Source organism: Ambystoma mexicanum, chromosome 13 (assembly GCF_040938575.1).
Source record: "Ambystoma mexicanum isolate Mex_15411 chromosome 13, UKY_AmexF1_1, whole genome shotgun sequence".
Classification (NCBI taxonomy): Eukaryota; Metazoa; Chordata; class Amphibia; order Caudata; family Ambystomatidae; genus Ambystoma; species Ambystoma mexicanum.
This window is the reverse complement of record NC_090938.1, coordinates 575,309,877-575,329,017: the sequence shown is the minus strand read 5'-3', so window position 1 is coordinate 575,329,017 and position 19,141 is coordinate 575,309,877. Positions and strand designations below refer to the sequence as shown.

The 19,141-nt window shown below is 45.0% G+C and overlaps 1 protein-coding gene across 1 annotated transcript; it reads left to right on the top strand.

The window, feature by feature from the left end:
- Positions 1-1,585: 1,585 nt before the first annotated feature.
- Positions 1,586-3,448, top strand: LOC138520457 (E3 SUMO-protein ligase KIAA1586-like). The gene has a single exon (XM_069632836.1). It carries the CDS (start codon positions 1,586-1,588, stop codon positions 3,446-3,448), a length of 1,863 nt encoding a protein of 620 aa, XP_069488937.1.
- The last annotated feature ends 15,693 nt before the right edge of the window (positions 3,449-19,141 follow it).

The window sequence follows — 19,141 nt, the reverse complement described above, 5'->3', positions numbered from 1 at the left end:
TATGGTTCTATCCTAGGGTGTGCTCCTTCATTACATGGCATGTGAGGTCAGCACCTGGCGGCAGCGCCTGGTGTCCCACCTCACTACATAATGCCCCTGTGCCATTGAAGACAATTCCAAGTGCTTCCCCTTCATAGTATCTGCAAAGTTGTGGAGCTCCCTCTTTGCTTTGAATCCTTATTTGTGTATGCTTGCTCCACAAATCAACCATGTATTGGGAAGTGAGAAGTAAACTCACTGAAAGTGAGTGTGTTTGTTTGTTTGTTTCCTCATTTATAAGGCGCACCAAACCCTCGGGTAACTGGGCGCAAAGGTTACAAGGTTACTTTAAGCTTCATGTTACAGACATTGCATGATATATACACAAGGTACAAAATTGGGAGTACAAAGAGTCCAAAACAGATGATACAGTATGGGAGACTATATTGCAAGCATCAAGGTAGATAAAAGGTCAACAGGATAGTCGAGAACAAAGTGAGAACTATAGGTTATAGTGTAAAATTGTGTGGAAAGTGTAAGAACTAAAAGTATATGATTAACTGCAGAGAGGTCCAAGGGAAAACAGTAAAGGGTTAGGCAGCCGACAGTAGCCATGGCCTTTTACCACACTACTCTCTACGCTAAATCTGTCTCTTGGATGCTGCAGTGTGCGCCCCCTGGCTACAGGGTGCGTTCCGGTGCTTTGCATCATCACATCGATACCCAGAAGTAAGATGCGAGGTTGGGGACACTACATACCTCTGTGAACTGAACTCACACTCTTGTGTTGTAAGATATCACATCCCATCCTATAGGAAGGGTCTCATTATTGGAATAGGAAGGATTGAGATTTCACATCTCAGGCTATGGGAAGGGTCTCATGTTTGGAATGGGAAGGAGTTTGATATCACATCTCATGTTACAGGATGGATCTCAGGTTAGGAATGGCAAGGTGTCGGATATCACATCTTATGCTACAGGAAGGCTTTGAATCCATTTATTAGTGGTTGTTAGGTTTATTTACCACCCAAATTAGAATACTGCCTTTGTCACTGCAATAAGATGTAGTAATTTATATATAAACTAGGTTCAGAGCAGTAAACCACATTTTCTTTTTTTACAGATAGGAAGCCGAGAGTTTCGGCCGTGCACAGGTTAGAAACAGATCTGCTAGTGATACACCCAAGATTTTGAGCGGCCATTAACGATGTCTGCGGTACTTCCCAAGCGCAAGTCTGTGCAGACTTCATTGTTTGACTACTTGCCATCAGCGAAAAGATGTAAGGTGGAGGAGGCTGCCACCATTCTGAGTGGGGATGAGGAAGATAGCCCAGTCAATTCGAGAAGTGAGGCACCAGAAATATGCCAGGATTCTTGCGCTAAGGAGGCCAGTAGCTCCAGTGCATCTCCCGCTACACTGCAGCCTGTGCCAGAAGAGCCTCTTCTAACCCCTGATTGCTGGAGCGTGTAGCAATGGTGCTATTTTAAGGGGGAATATGAATGGATTTTTCTGGCTTCAGGCCACATTGGATGCTCTGTGTGTAGGGACGTGAAAGCAACAGGTGGCTTATCCGTGCACTCCTGTGGGCAAGGTTTGCGCATAAGCATGGAATGGGCCGATGGAAAGGTGGGTCCTTCAGGTTTTGGCAAACATGCTAGGCAGAAGCAGCTCCGAAAGAAGATTATGGAGCACAAGTCAAGTGGTGCTCATAAGGCATCACAAGACATTCTAACAGCGCGAAAAAATAACCACTTGACAGAAGTCATGCAGCAAAGCAGTGGCAAACATTTGGAAAGCACATGCAGAGTGTTTCACACTGTTTTCTACTTGACCAAAAAGAATCGGCCATTCACAGATCACCCTGATTTGGTGGACCTCCAGGAGGTGAATGGTGTTGAAATGGGTCGTGTGTTGCGCAGTAATGTTACTGCAACAGAGATAGTGAGACATATTGCATCAGAAATGCAAAAGAAGTTAGTGTGTTATATCAGAGAACACAAGCCAAAGATTTCTGTGTTTGTGGACGAGAGCACCACTGTCAGCAACAAATCAACTTTGATTATTTATCTGCGGGGTCTTTTCGGGGCTCATTGTAAACCAGTCACCATTTTCTTTGGTCTAGTGGAGCTCCAAGAGACAAATGCCTTGGCCATAAAGGAAGCTCTGCTGGGGTATTTTGAGAATGTTGGCATCACAAAGACCCTGTTGCATGAGATCTGGATTGCTATTTGTTCGGATGGTGCAGCTGTAATGTTTGGTAGCAAAGGGGGGGTGATAACATTATTGCGAGCGGAATTCCCAAATCTTGTGTTATCATGGCATTGTCTAGCTCACCGCCTTGAACTGGCCGTTGGAGACACTATTGATGATGTTGGTGGGGCCAATCATTTTAAAATGTTCATGGACTCTTTATATGCCACATACAGCATGTCACCAAAAAACACAAGACAGCTACAAATGGCTGCCAGTGATCTGGGTTTGCAGCTGCAGAAGATAGGGAAGATGCTGGACACACGATGGGTTGCATCAAGTTATAGGACGGTTCAAGCTGTTTGGAACTGCTTCCCTGCTTTGTGTAAGCATTTCGGAGAAGCTGCTAAGGATCTCTCAAGACCCACAAGGGACAGAAGCAAATATGACGGTCTGCTTAAGAAGCTTACCTCCAACTCTTTTGTGAAAGATTTAGGGCTTATGTGCGATGCCCTTCAAGAACTGAAAGACTTGTCTCTGGCTCTTCAGAGCCGGGATATCACAATTGTGGATGCACACAGACTCTTGGTGGGGCAAGTACGGAGATTCTTTGCGATGAAAGAATCTCCGGGGGAGTTTGCTTCTACTGCTCAGAGTGCAGTTGATTGTGGACACTTCAAGGGCGTTCATATTTCCCAGGGAAGGGCAAACTCTGTGTCTCTGAATGAAAGGCAATTTTATCAAAGCCTTTCAGTTAACCTTGCCAAAAGGTGTGCTCCAGACTTGGATAAAGAACTTGTAGCCAGTTTCAGTGTCTTGGATGCAAAGAATTTACCGAATGATGAAGACATTGTACTTTATGGTGAAAATGAGATTCAGAGACTGTGTACGAAATTTCAACTCCCAATCAGAGACACCATCCATGCCTTCAGGGATTTTAAGGACTTTGGTGGCAAAAGGTGCCCTGAAGCATTTAGGGCTTTGGTTGCTTGCATGGAAACGTTGCCCGCAAGTAATGCAGATTGCGAAAGGGGCTTCAGCGCCATGAATTTAATTGCTTCGCCAAGCCGAGCATCCCTCCATGTGGCCACTATTTCCTCATGTTTATGGCTGAAACTTAATGGCCCTCCAGTAAAAGCATTTAAGCCATTGTCCTTTGTAAAAAGCTGGCTGGCAAAAGGGAGACGAACAGCTGAGGAAACACACTGCGAGCAAGCTCATGCAAAGAAGGACTCCCTTGAAGATTATTATGTGGGGTTCTGGGAAATCGTCAATTAATTGTTTACACATTTGAATGCACCTGTTAATGTACTTCAACACCTATCCTTTTGTCAACGGCCCAGTTAAGGGTCCAATACATAATCACCTTGAGCTTTGATTTGTTATACTTTAAGCCACGTAGCAAGCAGTCTGCTACACAATATGTACTTAGTAATTTAGGCCCGACCAGTTGGGAAATTGTCAATTGTCTACACATTTGAATGCACCTGTTAATGTACCTCAACACCTATCCTTTTGTCAACGGCCCAGTTAAGGGTCCAATAAATAATCACCTTGAGCTTTGATTTGTTATACTTTAAGGCTTAAGCCATGCAGCAAGCAGTCTGCTACACAATATGTACTTCGTAATGTAGGCCCGACCAGTTTTACCATGTTGCATTTAGGCCCCGCCCACCAATTGGGCCACGCCCATCATGTCTTAGGCCACACCCCCAAATGAGGGCCCCCCCTCAGTTTCTTACCCCACTTAAAGCACTGTTAACTCCCCACTGAATTCAGCACTAAACCTGCATCTGGGCCACTCTCAGCAACCTCGGTCCAGGGCCCAGCCACTCTCCACTTGCACTGCCTCCCTGGCTCCCCCTGCACTGTGGGACTGTCACTGTACCCTACAGCCCCCTTCCCAGCACTTGCTCTGCACTTACCTCGCACTTGCCACCAGCTGGCCCTTTTTATTTATTATTTATTAATTATTATTTTTTACGCTACTTACCTTGTACTGCACTTTCCCCCCCCACCTCCTCCCCCTGCACTTCCTCCTTTTCCCCTTACCTCTGCACTTGCGCGATCTGAATGACACCTGGCCTAGTAGGATCGTTTGTCTGTCTTCCCCTTGTTTCCCTCCCTCCCTGCCTCGTCGCGCCTTGAAACACTTGTGTATAGGCGCGTTACAAATACCATATCATATCATATCATATCATATCATTAGGAAAGTCTTTGTGCCTCGCGGGCCGGTCAAAAGGGCATGGCGGGCCGCAACTGGCCCGCGGGCCGTATGTTGTGCACCCATGATGTAGGGGTATTAACTGGATTGTAGCAACTGCAAAGGGGTGAGAGTAGCTGGGCATATAATAACAGTGCTTTTCAATGCCTAATATTGATACACAAGCTTAAACTGTTGGCTTTGCCAATGCTTGATTGTAACATGATTTTATTGAAGGACAGGCATACGACTTATAAATGGAGTGGCCGAAAGCAGACCTGGTTGACATTTTTATTACACCAGTAGCGCTTTTACAGTTCCAATCAAGTCATTAACTCTCAGAAGACTGATTTGGGAAAACACTGACTGGCACTTTGAACACAAAGTTTGATTGTAAGGCTTGATAAGGTTAGCTGAAAGAGATCCCACGAGGACGTGTTTTGGATGCAGAGGGGCAGAACGCGGGTGGAAATGGCCATAGGGATTAGCATGGTCATGGGCAGTCAATGGGTCAGTAAATAACCAATACAAGATTTGTTTCCGACCTTATATATTTTTCCCTAGCTGCACTCTAATGCAAGATTTTCATCTTATAGGTGGCACTTTAGCCACAACTAACAAAAAAGTTGACTTGGTATAATATCAGTGAGTCATGCCAATGTAGTGCCCGCAGTGTCCCGACAATGTGGCATAGCACCTGTGCCTTCAACCCTAGTGGTACGCTCATCAGTGGCTCCACATCGCCAGCGTGTTTGCAGTTTGCACTTTGCACTTTTTGTTAAGGAGAAATCCGTATTGAGAGTTTGGGGCCTTTTTCAGCATCATACGTCCAAAATGTCAAAACATCGGTGGGTGTATAGTCACGGTACATGATGACACTGTTGTTGGGGCATTAAGAAATACATGCTTTCTTCTAAAATACGAAACACATTTTTAAACCGTCAATAAGCACAAATGTCTAGCGTGGATGTTAATTATGACTTGTGCAAGGACTGCTGACTGATGGCGAGAGTGGGTGAGGATGAGCACAGGAATTCAGTGAGGAAGGTCATGGTGACATGTTGGAAGGGTGTGCATGTGGATGAGAGGCACGTGTGGACATGCAAGCGGTGGGCTTATTACAAAACACTCTATAACTGGCTCGGAGTGCATGAGCCGAACGAGTGACAAAACAGTGAATGAGCGAAAATGGGTCACTGAGCGTGTGTACGTGGCAAGAGGCAGGGACAGTGATGTATGCAAGCACGAGGAGGGCAGCGACCGTCACTGTGGGCTGGATAGGGGAACAGTTGTCATTGTGTGGAGCGGTTGTCCTGAGTGACGTGGTAACAGCCTCAATGAGGGCACGAGCGTGGATGAGTGAGTGGATTTAGTAAAGGTGCACCAAGCGTGGCTGAATGACAGCTTTGGCAACAGAGCCTGGCTGAGGGAGCGTGTTCAGTATATGTGTAGAACTGGAGGTGAAGAAGTTAGGGGCGCATGCCCCAAGTGTGAAGGCCGAGTAGTGGCAAAGTAACCTTTGGTATGGGCCAGTGCCAACACTAAGAAAAGCCCAAGTGCAGAACCACAACCTTATTTCCTAAGTCTCTTCACTCACCAATCCCAAGAGAAAGTAGCCTCGTAGTTTAAACCTATGCGCGTGGCCCGCAACTGGCCGTCCAGATGCCCAAGACCACAGTGCTTAATACAAGACAGCAGAATCTTTTCTAAAGAAGACACATCACATTGTAGAGGAATTACTAAAATGTTGCACCTGTGCAAGTGCAATTAGCACAAGGCCAAAAATTGTTCTACCATACATCACCCTAACACTCCAGGTAAAATCATATTTTCAAAAACAGATTCTGCTGGCGGCAATAGCGCCAAAAAACCCCATATATCCCGTGGACTCATAACAAATGGGGACTAACAGCGCCACCGCAACTAGGCATCCGGCGCAGCGCCGGACCGAGTTGTGGTAACGCTAATTGCGTTAGGCGGCATATCGGCGCAATTACAGCCGGAATAACGCCCAAATCATGATTAGGCTATATCCAAAAGTTGTTTATTCAACTTGGAAGACTTTAATGCAAGAATCTTCGTTACTGGCAAATCCTCAATGGGAGGTACAGTAAGTGTGCTACAATACGTCCAAACCTGAAAATAGAAACCTCCTTTACTCCGAGCACCCTGATTTGTTCATAAAATACCCAACCTTTTTCAGAATGCTGTGTTTGCCTCCTAATTGGAACACATACAAATATCAAATATCAACAGAGAAAAGGCTAGTTTGCGGTTAAACCTTTGGGGTTAAGCCGTTTACTTATTTGCACACTACCACTTGCAGAGCTCTAAGCCCAAAAATCTCTTCAGAACCATCATGAATTTCAGAATGCAACAAATACCTGATTGCCTCATACGTAACAACGTCAATGCTTTCCACCGAATTCTGCTTGCTACCTCCCGAATCGTTCCTCCTAATATGGTCTCATAATATAGATTTACAGCCACACAAAACAGCCAACAGTTCACTTAAATTTGATTCATAGAATAAACTACATACGCATGGCTCTCAACTCACACATTTTTGGTGGGTGTCACCCGCCCTGTAAAGGGCTGACTCACCCGCCAAGCATCCTGCACGCCCATTCATTCCAATGGGCGTCTCACCTGCCAAAAACAAAATCGGGTGATTTAACCCGCCTTTGCAACACAAATGGTTGAGAGCTATGTACAAGCTGCTGTTTATAATGTGCATACTATATTAAGCACAAACATTCCTCGATGATAAGCATCTTGGTGCTACTGAGTGCTTCACATAGGAACATATTCTTTCAAGGTATTTTTGCATCAGGGTAACGTTTGTCCTAGTCGCAGTCATTTGCCCTGGTGCAAAGAGCCTTGAAAGAATATTTCTCTCTACCAGCCCAGGGCTATTTTTGATGGAGTGCTCAGTATATTGAGCATGAAAGGGTCCATGTGTTTGTTTGTTACGTTTTTCAGTAAAGATAGGGTGACCAGATTTTTCACAAAAAACACTGGACAAGCTATAGACATAAAAGTAGGACTAACATAAATAAAAACAAAAACATAGTCCTACTTCTATGTCGCTGGCCCGTTGCGGGGGTTGAGAGGGGGCACGGAGGAGTTGTGCTCACATGCACTCCCCTTTTATTGGAGGAATGTGGGAGGGGAAGGGAGAGGAAATGACGCCACCATTCGCGCATTTAGAGTTGCGCCGTCAAAAACAGGGACCTTGGGCACCCATCCTTGCAAACCCCACACAGGGTTTGCAAAATGAAAAAACTCCCGGGACCCGGGGACGGATGGCGATTTCCCCGGACTGTCCCAGGAAAACTTGGACGTCTGGTCACCCTAAGTAAAGAGGGTTTTGCGAATGATTAATTTTACTCCGACAATTCTCCCGTTTGTTTTCTGAAGTGATAACACCGGCTTCACCGTCACCGCTGCATCTATTCGAAGGCGCCTGCGTCAAAAACTTGCTGAAAGAAGGCCTGACTACGAAAATAATTCCAGGATATTGTGTGGCCGCGTGTTTAAGGCAAATGGCCTGTAATAAGGTGCCATTGTTGCAGTGAGGTTTTCCCCATCACTTCCTCCTGTTTGCTAAAATGAGAGGCTGTACAAGGCGCACTCTATGGCTATTAATTTCAGCTGCAGCTCCCGTAGCAAAGTCAAATTATTGTGGTCTGATTTGAACCCGGAAAGTAGCTTCTCAGTAATTACGCACGCACCTACGAAGTCACGGGCACCACTGTCTGATGCCTTATTCCCAAGGCCAGTCACTCACACAACATTGGTCGGTGCAATACGTCCACACCTAAAGTTACTGCTTACTTTTCTGTGTAAAGGTCTGGAATGGAACCCTGTAGTCTGCAGTCAGTGCAGAATCGTCTATGCCGGTTGCAGCTCACTTCTTCCTCATCAGCAGAGCACTGACACGTCAGCATGGCCTGTGCTCCACCTGCACAGTCTAGCATGCTAGGGCACCTCACGTGCGGTTTTAATGATGCCCAGTGCCCCCCATAATACACAGAGGCGAGCCAAGGGCAGAATTATGCAGGCAGAGATTAGTGAATCACACCCATGGGAGTTCAGGCTGGCATGGATGGATCATGTCATGAAATGATTATGTATCCTTCCCCCAAGAAAAGAGGCCCTTTGTCCCGAGGCGTACCATGGAAAGTCCTGTTGTCCCGTGGGCCAGTCCAGGCTGACCAAATCCCCTTATGTGGGCAGCAGTTGTTCTTCCTTTTATTTCAATTTTTCTTTAAACACAAGCTGTGCTCTCGTAATGAGGCTCAAAGCTTGTAGCGGGACTAACAGACCAGGGCTCGCAGCAGGGCTGATAGGGGACCGTTGCACTCTATTTATCGATCCGCATGTGGTGAGCGGGTCAGGAACTGGAGCAATGTTCCTTTACTTAGATACACAGGGGGAACAAGGTATCAGCAGAAGCCGTCTTTTCTCATACACTTCAACTAGGAGGAGGATCCCTGGGCAGTATGTGCAGGGCCAGTGGGGTTGCTAGGAGGGGCTGCAGGGGCTATAGCCCTGGGTCTTTTGGTTGTAACCCCAGATAGAAGCTCAGGCGCTACAACTACAAGGCTAGCTGGCCCCGAGTCCCGACATTGCCGACATTAGCATAGCCCTGGAGCTTTTCCAGACCTAGCAACACCCCTGGTGTGGGCAGCGGTCTCGCCTCGACTTACACACTGGAGTTGCATCATGGCAGGCAACATTTGTTTTTCTGTTTGACTGCCACCGGAATGCCCAGAAATGAAGGGTGCTTGGGTTTTCAAGGCCATTGGCAGCTATCTTTGGAGAACAGTTCAACTGCCAATGGAGGTGGTGGCGTCGGAGGCAGTAGCTTGCCACATTCTACATCTGGATGTTGTTGTTTGGTTTGTTTTTGCTCTCTCCTCTACTCACTGCCAGGGAGTGCAAACACATAGTGGGCTCAGAGGGGGCCGCGGCACCCCAGTCAGAGAGCCCCCCAAGCCTGAGGCAGGCCTGACAGATGCTAACAGGACTGCTCGAGAAAGAAGTCACACTCTAGTACCTCCCCTCAGACATCTCTCCCCATTTGGCTGGCTTTCTCTTTAAGGCAGTGTCAGGGAAAAATAAGAACATATGCATTAAGAATGTTGGTAAAATGTTTTATGTAGATGAATTTAATGCACATTTTAAGTCTTTGTTGATTGGAGAAGACTAGGTCCCACTATTAGCATTATGCCCAAAGCAGATGAGAAAAGAGTCAATTTTGAATTGGATGCAGGCAGGCAGAAGGGAGAACGTTTGTTTAATAATAAATGGTGTATTTATTCACACTTTGGTAATCTGCTGCAATAGCAAAATTAAAAGGATTCTCTCACTGGCAAGAATATATTGGTGTACACCAATAAGGCTGCTTCAGATGGCTGCTGTTAGAGGAATGCTAAGGCTTCATTGTATTCAATGCATGGAGCTGTGCTGGCTATCTCATGTAGACACAAAACTCACCTTAAGCGTCTATCCTAACTTGCTTCCTTGAGCCAGACATTTTTGGTCCTCATTATGAGTTTATTGGTATCTGGGTAGTAAATCCACCCAGATACCACCAAATTGGTTCCATGCGATATTTTCGCCACAAAAATATCGCGATGCAAAAATATCGCCATATTTTTGCAGCGAAAATAACACATCGACCCTGCGGGGGACACCCCCGCAACCCCCGCATCATTTTTTTATGTGCGAGGGACACCCCAGCAACCCCCGCACCTAATATTTTCGCCACCAAAAATATCGCCTATGGCCGTTCCCGACGACCATATGTACGGCGATATTTTTGCTGGCGAAAATATTACCTGATACCACCAAATTGTATTACCCTTGCTGCCACTTGGTCCAGTGGTATTACCACTGGATTACAACTGGTGGTGGCAGTGTAAATACCAATTATTTTTGTCCATGGGATTCAATGGGGCATTTTTGCTGAAATTACTGTGGCAGTAATTCCGTCACAGTAGTTCTGCCGAAAAAGGCCAGAAAGTCAGCAGATTTACCTCCATCTTATAGCTGGAAGTGAATCCTCTAACTTTCTGCCTAATTTATAGTTGGGAAGTGCGGTAATACAGCAGTATACAATAATACCACTGCATTTAACCCGCACCACTCAACTTGTAATGAGGCCCCATGGTGAAGACTGAAGCGCTCTTTAGTGAGGCCATAGAATTTTCCACTCATTGAATTGAGGCCAATGTACTGGAAAGGTGAATTTTGTGGGCTGGGAAACACTGTTTGAAATTGCATGGGGACTGGTATGTGCTTGCCTGCGTTCACTGTGTGATGTGCTGCTATTAACGATTTGACAAACCACCTTCAACCAAGATTGAGTCCTGTGTTAAGACCCACTGCCAGGGACAGTCCCTTTGAAGGTAAAGACGATCCACATAGCCCACACAGTAGCAGAATAATTCTTCCTATTGTTGTAACTCTTTGCTGTTCAAGTTAATTAACAGACAGAGAGGTCTAGCAGTCAGAAGAGGAGATACACCCACGACTCACCGGCTGTGGAGAGCAAATTACACACTGTCAGTGACTTTGTACACGTATGCTGCAAACCCCAGCCCCCACTGGAACCAAGACCCACCTGGAAATGAGTAATGCAATGGTAACCGGTCAGTCTAGGGCGGAGATGGAATTTCCCCAAGGTCCCAGCACTGGATTCCTAAAACAAGAACCAAAATGATAAGGATCTAATCAGGACAGAAACAGACAGCTAATTACAATAAAGGAAGTCTTTCATGCCACAACTCCAGTCTGTAGGTAGATGATACAATTTCCAGTTGTTTGGTGTAATGTTCTGTAAGATAGGAGAGGAAAAAATCAACCCAGGAACCTACCCCGACGGTACGAGGAGACTCCTAAGTAGTCCAAGTTCAATTACCCACCTATCCCGACGGAACGAGGACGCCTAGAGCACCAACAACAAGCGTCTCTTGTCCAACGTGCTTGAACCCAAGGTCAGTGAAAAACAAGAGGTTATTTTATTCCAGTGATGGATAATTGGTGCAGTCCTTAATCTTTCCTGGTCTGTACTTGTGCGGGCAGGGTCCAATCCGAGCGTTATTTAAGGAGCAGTCCTTGAATCAATCCTGGGTCTGTCAATGTGCTGGCTGTGTAGTTTCCGAGCGTGAGGCAGAAGGAGTCCGGGAAACAATCTGAGATGGTCAACATGCAGGCTGTGTAGTATCTGAGCCTGAGGCAGAAGGAGTCTGGGAAACAATCTGAGTTGGTCAACGTGCAGGCAGAATGTTTTAGTTCGGAAACCAAAATAATAGGAAACAGCAGCAGGTCATGGAAGCGGGAAGCGGGAGGCGGACACAAACAGGGAGAAAAACAACTTTGAAGGCAGGAACGAAGAACAAGACGGAACAGTATACAAGATACAGGGATAGGCTTTAACCAAGACTAGTAGCTAAAAAGTGGCGAGAGCAAAAAACGGGTTGGAATTTCAATCAGAAGTGCCTGTCAGCTGTAGAATGCAGGATTAAGTAACCCGACGTATGCGTCTCTGAGTAACGTGGCCATCAGCTGTAGAAGCACTTCCGGGTTTCCATCGTGGCTCTGTAAGCGTAGGGGGTTGCCATGACGACCTGTATTGGGATAGGAAAGGAGAGCGCCTTCTAAGCAGGGAACGGGTGTAATTCCCTACAGTTCTGTAGCTTGCTGATTGAACACGTAGATGACGCCTAGCAGGGACGATCCTTCGTAGGTGGATGTCTTTACCTTGATTCCTGACATCCTGTCTCTCCTTCCATAATAATTTTCATCCCTTTTGTCCCGATTCATTGATCAACGACTACACTGGAAGAGTCACCGATTGAGCCATTGGCAAAGTTCCTAGCCAACTGGAGACGGTAAAATGCTTTATCTTAATTGGGATCTCTCTCTCTGAAAGGAGCATTCCTTGGGTCAGGGAGCCATTGGCCAACAGAAGAATAGCCCTTTCTTAAGCCTGGTTGGTTAAAAAAATATTTAGAATTATGATTTTTCTGTTTTGTCCACTATGTTTATCTCTAGTAACTGTTATTCTGGGTCTGTTAGGAAGAACACTCTTAAAATCCCCTCTGGCCTATCGACAGTCGACTGTGCCTGGAAACAATCTATGGTCCTCCAGGTTAAAATGCAGTATACAATGTAAATATGTACCAATAGATAGAGAATGACCAGAAAACAAATTTCTTTGTTAAATCTTCACAGAAATACTTTTATTTCATTATACAAATCCAAATACATAATAATTTTAGTCCAAATAGGGATAATCTCACATTGATTTGCTCCACAGCTCACACACATTCATACCTACCTTGAATCTCTCTATTTAAGTCAATACATGGCATTTTCATTAATATACTGATTTATCGGAAACTGCTAACATAAAGTTCTGACACCCTTTCTTGAATACAGGTGTGTCTATCAGTAAAAGCCTTAAATGGTATACAAAATGTCGACACATGTTTCGGTTGATATCAGGCTTTACAACTGAAGCCCTTGAGTTGGTTCAACCTTCATCAGGACAGAAGCTCTGCGCCAGTTGTGACTTGCTTTAAAAGTGGGTGGAGTGAGAGACATCATCTAAAACAACACATAATAGTAAAAGCTATTACCTTCAATTAATATTGTGGTCAGCCTATTTTCTTTACAGACCACAGTTTATGTGTGTGGGTAACTTTAATATTAGTTACAACGTTGTGCTTAACGCCAGTATGTCATTGTGGGAGGAAGTAAAGACATAATGGGCGTAGTCCCTTCCAAACTCTGCCAATTCACAGATGGTTAAGCCAGAGCCTGAAACCAAAACGAAACGCTAGGGGTAAAAATACCCAAGGTCCCAAATTCAAGCACCCTAGCCTTGATCGCAATTCCTTAGTAATGGATGCAAACAGTGGAATACTCACTATTTTGTCCACCAATGGCTGGTAAATAGCTCAAGTACCTTCTTGGGTTGCGTCAGAGTACCAGATTCGTATGCTGGTATTTTGACTGTGCGAGGTACTCAAATCATCCTCTTTGGTGGTTACCTGAAAGGTAGAACATAAGAAAATGTCCACCTTGTATTAATTCCATACACCTGTAGTTTAAAACTTAAAGTTGTTCATATATATATTCTGTCCCTGTCCAGCGACTGGTGACGTCCATTTCTCAGGTATATGCTATATTCGTTTTGGCAGCATGTGGTTAGATGTAGCTGCACTCTTATCTTTCTTTAGGCTTGGTCAATTGCGGGGCATAGAACATAGATTCTGCCACGTTCACAGTCTGTCTAGAGTCTGTATGCATCAAACTCAGTTGTGTACATGGTGCGGTCACTGCTGGCACCTGCAAACAGAGTGTCCAGTTTAGCACATTAGGACTCAGTCCAAACTAGACTCAATGGCAGAGTAGATAAAGTGCAAGGCAAATTCCAGCTTTATTATCATACAAATAAAACCAGGACAGCATTCAAGCATTCAAATCTTGTGACTCTCGATGTGTTAATAGAAAACAACTGTTTAAGTACAAAACATGTCATCAATGACATCATAACCAAATCTCAGTTTACAAAACCTACAGGGATTGGTTAGTGGGTTTGGCTACATGTAGATTATATAGGGGTTAAACATTTCATTGGGTTACACATATCTGATGGTTCCACCTGGAACCACCCCTATATTGATAAAGGTAAGAATACATCATTTCTAAAACAAATAATAGGTTGGCCTAATACTGGATGAATGGCATGATGAGCCAGACAGAGAGTAGGAGGAGAGAGGCCCATGGACTATCCTTTGTTCAAATAAAGAAGTTAGCATCCTTCATTCTCAGGCCATGAGACCGGGCAATCTCTTTGTACTTGACCTTGTAGGGCAGCTTGTGCTGTGTGTGCTTTTAGGGAGTACTGCAGGTGTTCTATCTATGTTGGCATCTAATGAATAGTCAGTGTTCTCCAATTATAGGTCATGTGCTAGAATACCATGTATGAAATGGAATTACATTCTATTTATTGAGAATGTAGCTAATATTAAAAGGTGTGTCATGTTATCTGTTTCCACCAGGGACACTTATGAGTTATTCTTCATGGAGTCTTTTGACTTACTGTACACCTGGCCGACTAAGACTGGTTATATTCTTATAAAACATTAATCTCTGAGTATCCTGCCTGCATCTTGGGAACTGCTATCTCATACCTTTGTTCCGCCTGTCTCATCCTGCCTTATTTCACTTTAACAGTGGTATTAATTGTCAGCTACTGTCTGAGCTCTGCACCGATCTTTAGTCCTGTGGATTCAGCTTTTTGAGTTTTCCCAAGGTCCTGAGGCCCTGCTAATTTAAAAGCATGCTTCGGCTCCCATTTCTAAGAAGTTGGCTGCCCAATGATTGTCTTGTTTCTAAGTTAGCTGTATTGATGTGTTGTTCATGTTGCATTGAATGTATACATTAATAATGTTAGTTTCCTTCATGTCTTATGGATGCTGTAATATCTTTCATGTATAAATGCATGTATTACCTAGTGTACGTGTTGTTCATGTGGAGGGCATGTTTGCTTCGTGTCTAATACATGTGCTTGTTACTGTTACAATGGTAGTTAGAATGTTTGTGCCATCTGCAGATTAACTTGTCTCTGCATCCTGCTTGCATGCGATAAGGGTGGTAAGGTTGTCTCATTGAGTAACGTTTCTCTCCTGTGCGTTGTTGGGCCGGGGAAGGGGCAGAAGCTATTGATGATGCATTCATCTGCCTCCCAACATGATGTAACTAAGCAATTTTCTGAGGGTACATTTGATTTAGAAACAATTGTGATAGGCTCCCAGGAGTCACCTCACATCTAAAACCTGGGCCCTGAAAGATGCTGTGATGAACCAATGGAATCATCACTGATTTCCCAGAGGTGACTTCCTCCCACATGGCTGGAGCATGGCCGCCGCAACCTGATCCTGACCCGGGGGTGGCTATATGAGGGAGGGTCATATGCGGGAGACAACCTCTGGAGAGATGTCATGGCTTCATCAGGTGAGGCATGGTATCCCCCATTTTCTCCTGAAAATATCCCTCCCATATCTCATACCCTTATGGCCTTTTGTTATATGCCCACTCATTTTCCCATGAAGAATAGGGAAATCACTCTCTCCAGTTCCACCTACCATTCATCCAAGAATCAGGCACCATTTAAGACTACTAAAAATGTCTCATCATACTTTATGAACCAGTTCCAAAACCTGGACTTCATGTCTCAGAATGACTAAAATACTGGGATGAAGAAGAAGAAGAATTGAGCAATGCAGAATGAGAACAGCCCCAAGAACAGTGTGCATTCTAGTGTTTTTTCATACACACCTGTGCCCAAGAAGTTAAAAGGCAAGTGAAGCAGGACATTTATTTCTGCTGCTGGCGGGGGAGAACAGCATCTCTCGGTGAGGTTGAAGATGCCGAAGGGCGAGTACCAGCATGGTGGAGCCAGGTGGATCAGCAGCGAAGAAGGAGAAGGCTGCAGAGCAAGGAGGACACGCAGCAGGAACCCTATTAGCTGACAAGGGACTATTGGGCATTTGCAGGTGGTCAAGAGCAGCACTTTCCTTACCGTAGTCCAGAGCGAAGCAGACACTGGAAGTTTAAGCTGCGAGACCTGAAGAAACCGGGCAGAGGTGACTGCAAGCAGATGAAAGAGCTTCTCCATTGACCGCAGGAGCATGTGGCAGCACCAACAAATGCTGGTGAGTCTTCCCAGAGGCTGTGGGGACCTCGGGGCGTGTCAGTGGGCATGCAGAATGCAAGTGAGAGAAAAAGAGGGAATGTATTTGACATTAAAATGGGAAACAAATTGAAAATAGAACACTTACGAGCAGCTAAATGCTAATTGTGTGAACGATGGGTAAACCCAGGACCGGATTATATAGCTGGAGGACATATTTGCAAGCAAAATGTGTGTGCAACTATGGAAAAGGGCTGGAAGCCCATGTGAAAAGAAGAAGCCCTGGCAGGAGAGTACACCAGGCAAACATCACAAGAGTGTGAACATAAGAAGTCATGGCAGGAGAGTACATAAGGCACCCATCACAAGAGTGTGAACATAGGAAGACCTGCCAGGAGAGTGTGCCAGGCAACCAGAACTGTGTTGTTTAATATGAGTGAAGAACTGTGGTGTTTAGCAAAGAGGTCCTGAGAAGGAACATCTGGACTAGGAAAGGGTTGTTTGAAACAGATGTTCAAGAGAGATACAATTACAAAATCAAGATAAGTTTTATATGCTGACATTGTTGTGGGCCAAGAAAGTCATAATGAACTGTTGAACATGATTCTTCAGAGAGCCAAGAGCAATCCAGGGGAAGGGAACGATTCTCTGGAGAAAGGACCTACATCCACGCAGAACCTTTATGTTGAAAGCCAGTTATTCTTCTTTCTGTGAACAATGTCCCAAACCTTTCAAGGTTAAAGACATTTACAGTTTCACCTTAGATTTTAGTTTTCGTGTGAGGGTCCGAATAGAAATTTGGACACTGGACAGTTTTAATTGTGGACATTCTGATGCAGACAAATCCTTCGTTTTTGTTCAGGTAGGGAAATTCCTCTTAGAGCAGCGTCGGAGAGGCTTTTTCCCAACCCCTTTTATTTTCATTAAACGTCTTTAACCAACAACATGGCTAAATTGTGTCTGAATTTCATTCCTGACTCTTCACAAAGCCCAAGGGAAGCTTCAAAACCAGGTGAAGGAATTTATCCCTACACAAATGTTTACAGTCAACTTTAGTTGGCACTCCAAGGGGTACCCCAACCAAAAGAATCCCAAAAGACATCTTTAAGTCATACACTCGTGCTCTATTGAATCATATCCCTGATCGGGCACCTGATTGACCGTAAGGGGCAGCAGCTGCTCTGCTGACCCCATCAGGTGAACATGCATGTCCAAATCCAGAACCCATATTTATCCCTGAATGAACCACCTGCAAATAGCCAGCCTACCCTATACAATCACTCGGAGACTCTACTCTGCGATCACTTCCAGCAATTGATGAGCTTCCTTATAGATGGTCAGTCTGTAATGTTTTTTGTGTCTGACCCACTGCAAGCTCATCTTTAACTTGTGATGGGTTTCCCAATACGTCTGCCCAAGCCGATCGTACAGCGTACCCTCTAAGACAGTTTCCTAGGTCAGGTAGTAAAATAGTGGCTGTGCATGTGACATGGAGCTCCACTGATTTTTTTTTAACATTGACCAAAGATTAAATAAATCAAGCCAGGATTCTGTTAAATTGCAAGAAGAGTCACACGTGGTAATAGACTCTTATACCCCTACCTGTGCTGATCTGAATTGGTTGTTACATGCCGGCATCCCTCCATAGACACTCACTTTAAGACAGATAATCAATTGTGCATTGCAAGAACCACTGAGAGCTAATCAAAAACAGTTCACACATAGACTTTGCTGCACTATTGTATACATTTACCCCAAAAAGACAGACAAGACAAAGATTCATTTTTGCAAGAAAAAAGGGTTAGAAGCTAGCCGATTACCTTGAGAGGCTTAAAGGATATTTTGATCAGTATTTATGATCCTCGATGAGGCAGAAATTGTGCACCAAGCTGATGCTTCCACATTTCTAATGGGGCTGCAGCCCAAAATTGCAGAATATATTAAATACTGTTTATTGGTTTAGAATGCAAGAAAGTAACAATACAGAAAGACTAGACTAATGGCAAATTGCCTATTTGCTTACAATATTTGAATAAGCACCAGTTAATGCTGCGTGATGGACAGCTGTATTCAGACATAAGTTCTCCTTTGATTCCCGATTCAGAGAATGATTTTTTCCCAGTAAGAACAGACCCATAAGAAAAGCAGTCCGTTCGAAGCATGCCGGCAAAATGGCCACAATTCCCCAGAACAGTGCTCCCAGAAAAAGTTGTCTCGCCGGAGCACCGTTCCTGGGAGAGCTTATCCAAGTCTGCCCAACAAAATGCCCCCCACTCCCCTGCAGGGATGGACAGAGAAGGACCTTGCAAAGACCTTCTTGGTCGGCTAGGCTACACACATTGTTATGTTGCACAGACTAGATTAAAGGTTTCCGGTTTCCTGCACTCTCTCATTTGCTTGCTGGAACTGATCTTGACCGAATGTATGGTTACGCAAAAACATATTGGGCCTCATTATAAGGCTGGCGCACCCTTAATGGGGGGGTGGGCGGTACGGGACCGGCCCCCTCCATTCCGGGAGCGCTGATTACGAGCTTCCCATCGCGGGACCCGGATCGCAAGCCTGGTAAAACAGGCGTGCTTTCCGGGTCCCACGAGGGGAAGAGGGAAGCAATAACGGGCCAGATGTAATCTGCCCGTTATTTCCTCCCTCCCCATTGGGCCCTATCGGGGCTCAAATGGGAATGGGGATGGGTTCCTGCAAGGAGGAATTACCGGGTCCTCCTATGTCAGAGTAACCCGGTAAGTCCCCATTGCAGGAACCCGTTAATGGAGCCCGGAACGGAGGCAGCCATGGAGCTAATAGCCCCATGGTTACCTCCATTCTCGTAATGATGCCCATTGTGTTACATTGCACAAACTAGGGTTCAAGTCTTTTTTTGTATCACTACACACACTTATATTCCTGATTTGATTTTGACAAAATGGATTTATGACTATGGGCTATTTAATGAAATTCAATAGCAATACTACTGTTATAACAAGAGTGGGCCAGGTCAAAAACGTTTGATGTATATAACATTTAGATGCTTGGTGTGTTAGACGTGGAAATCAGA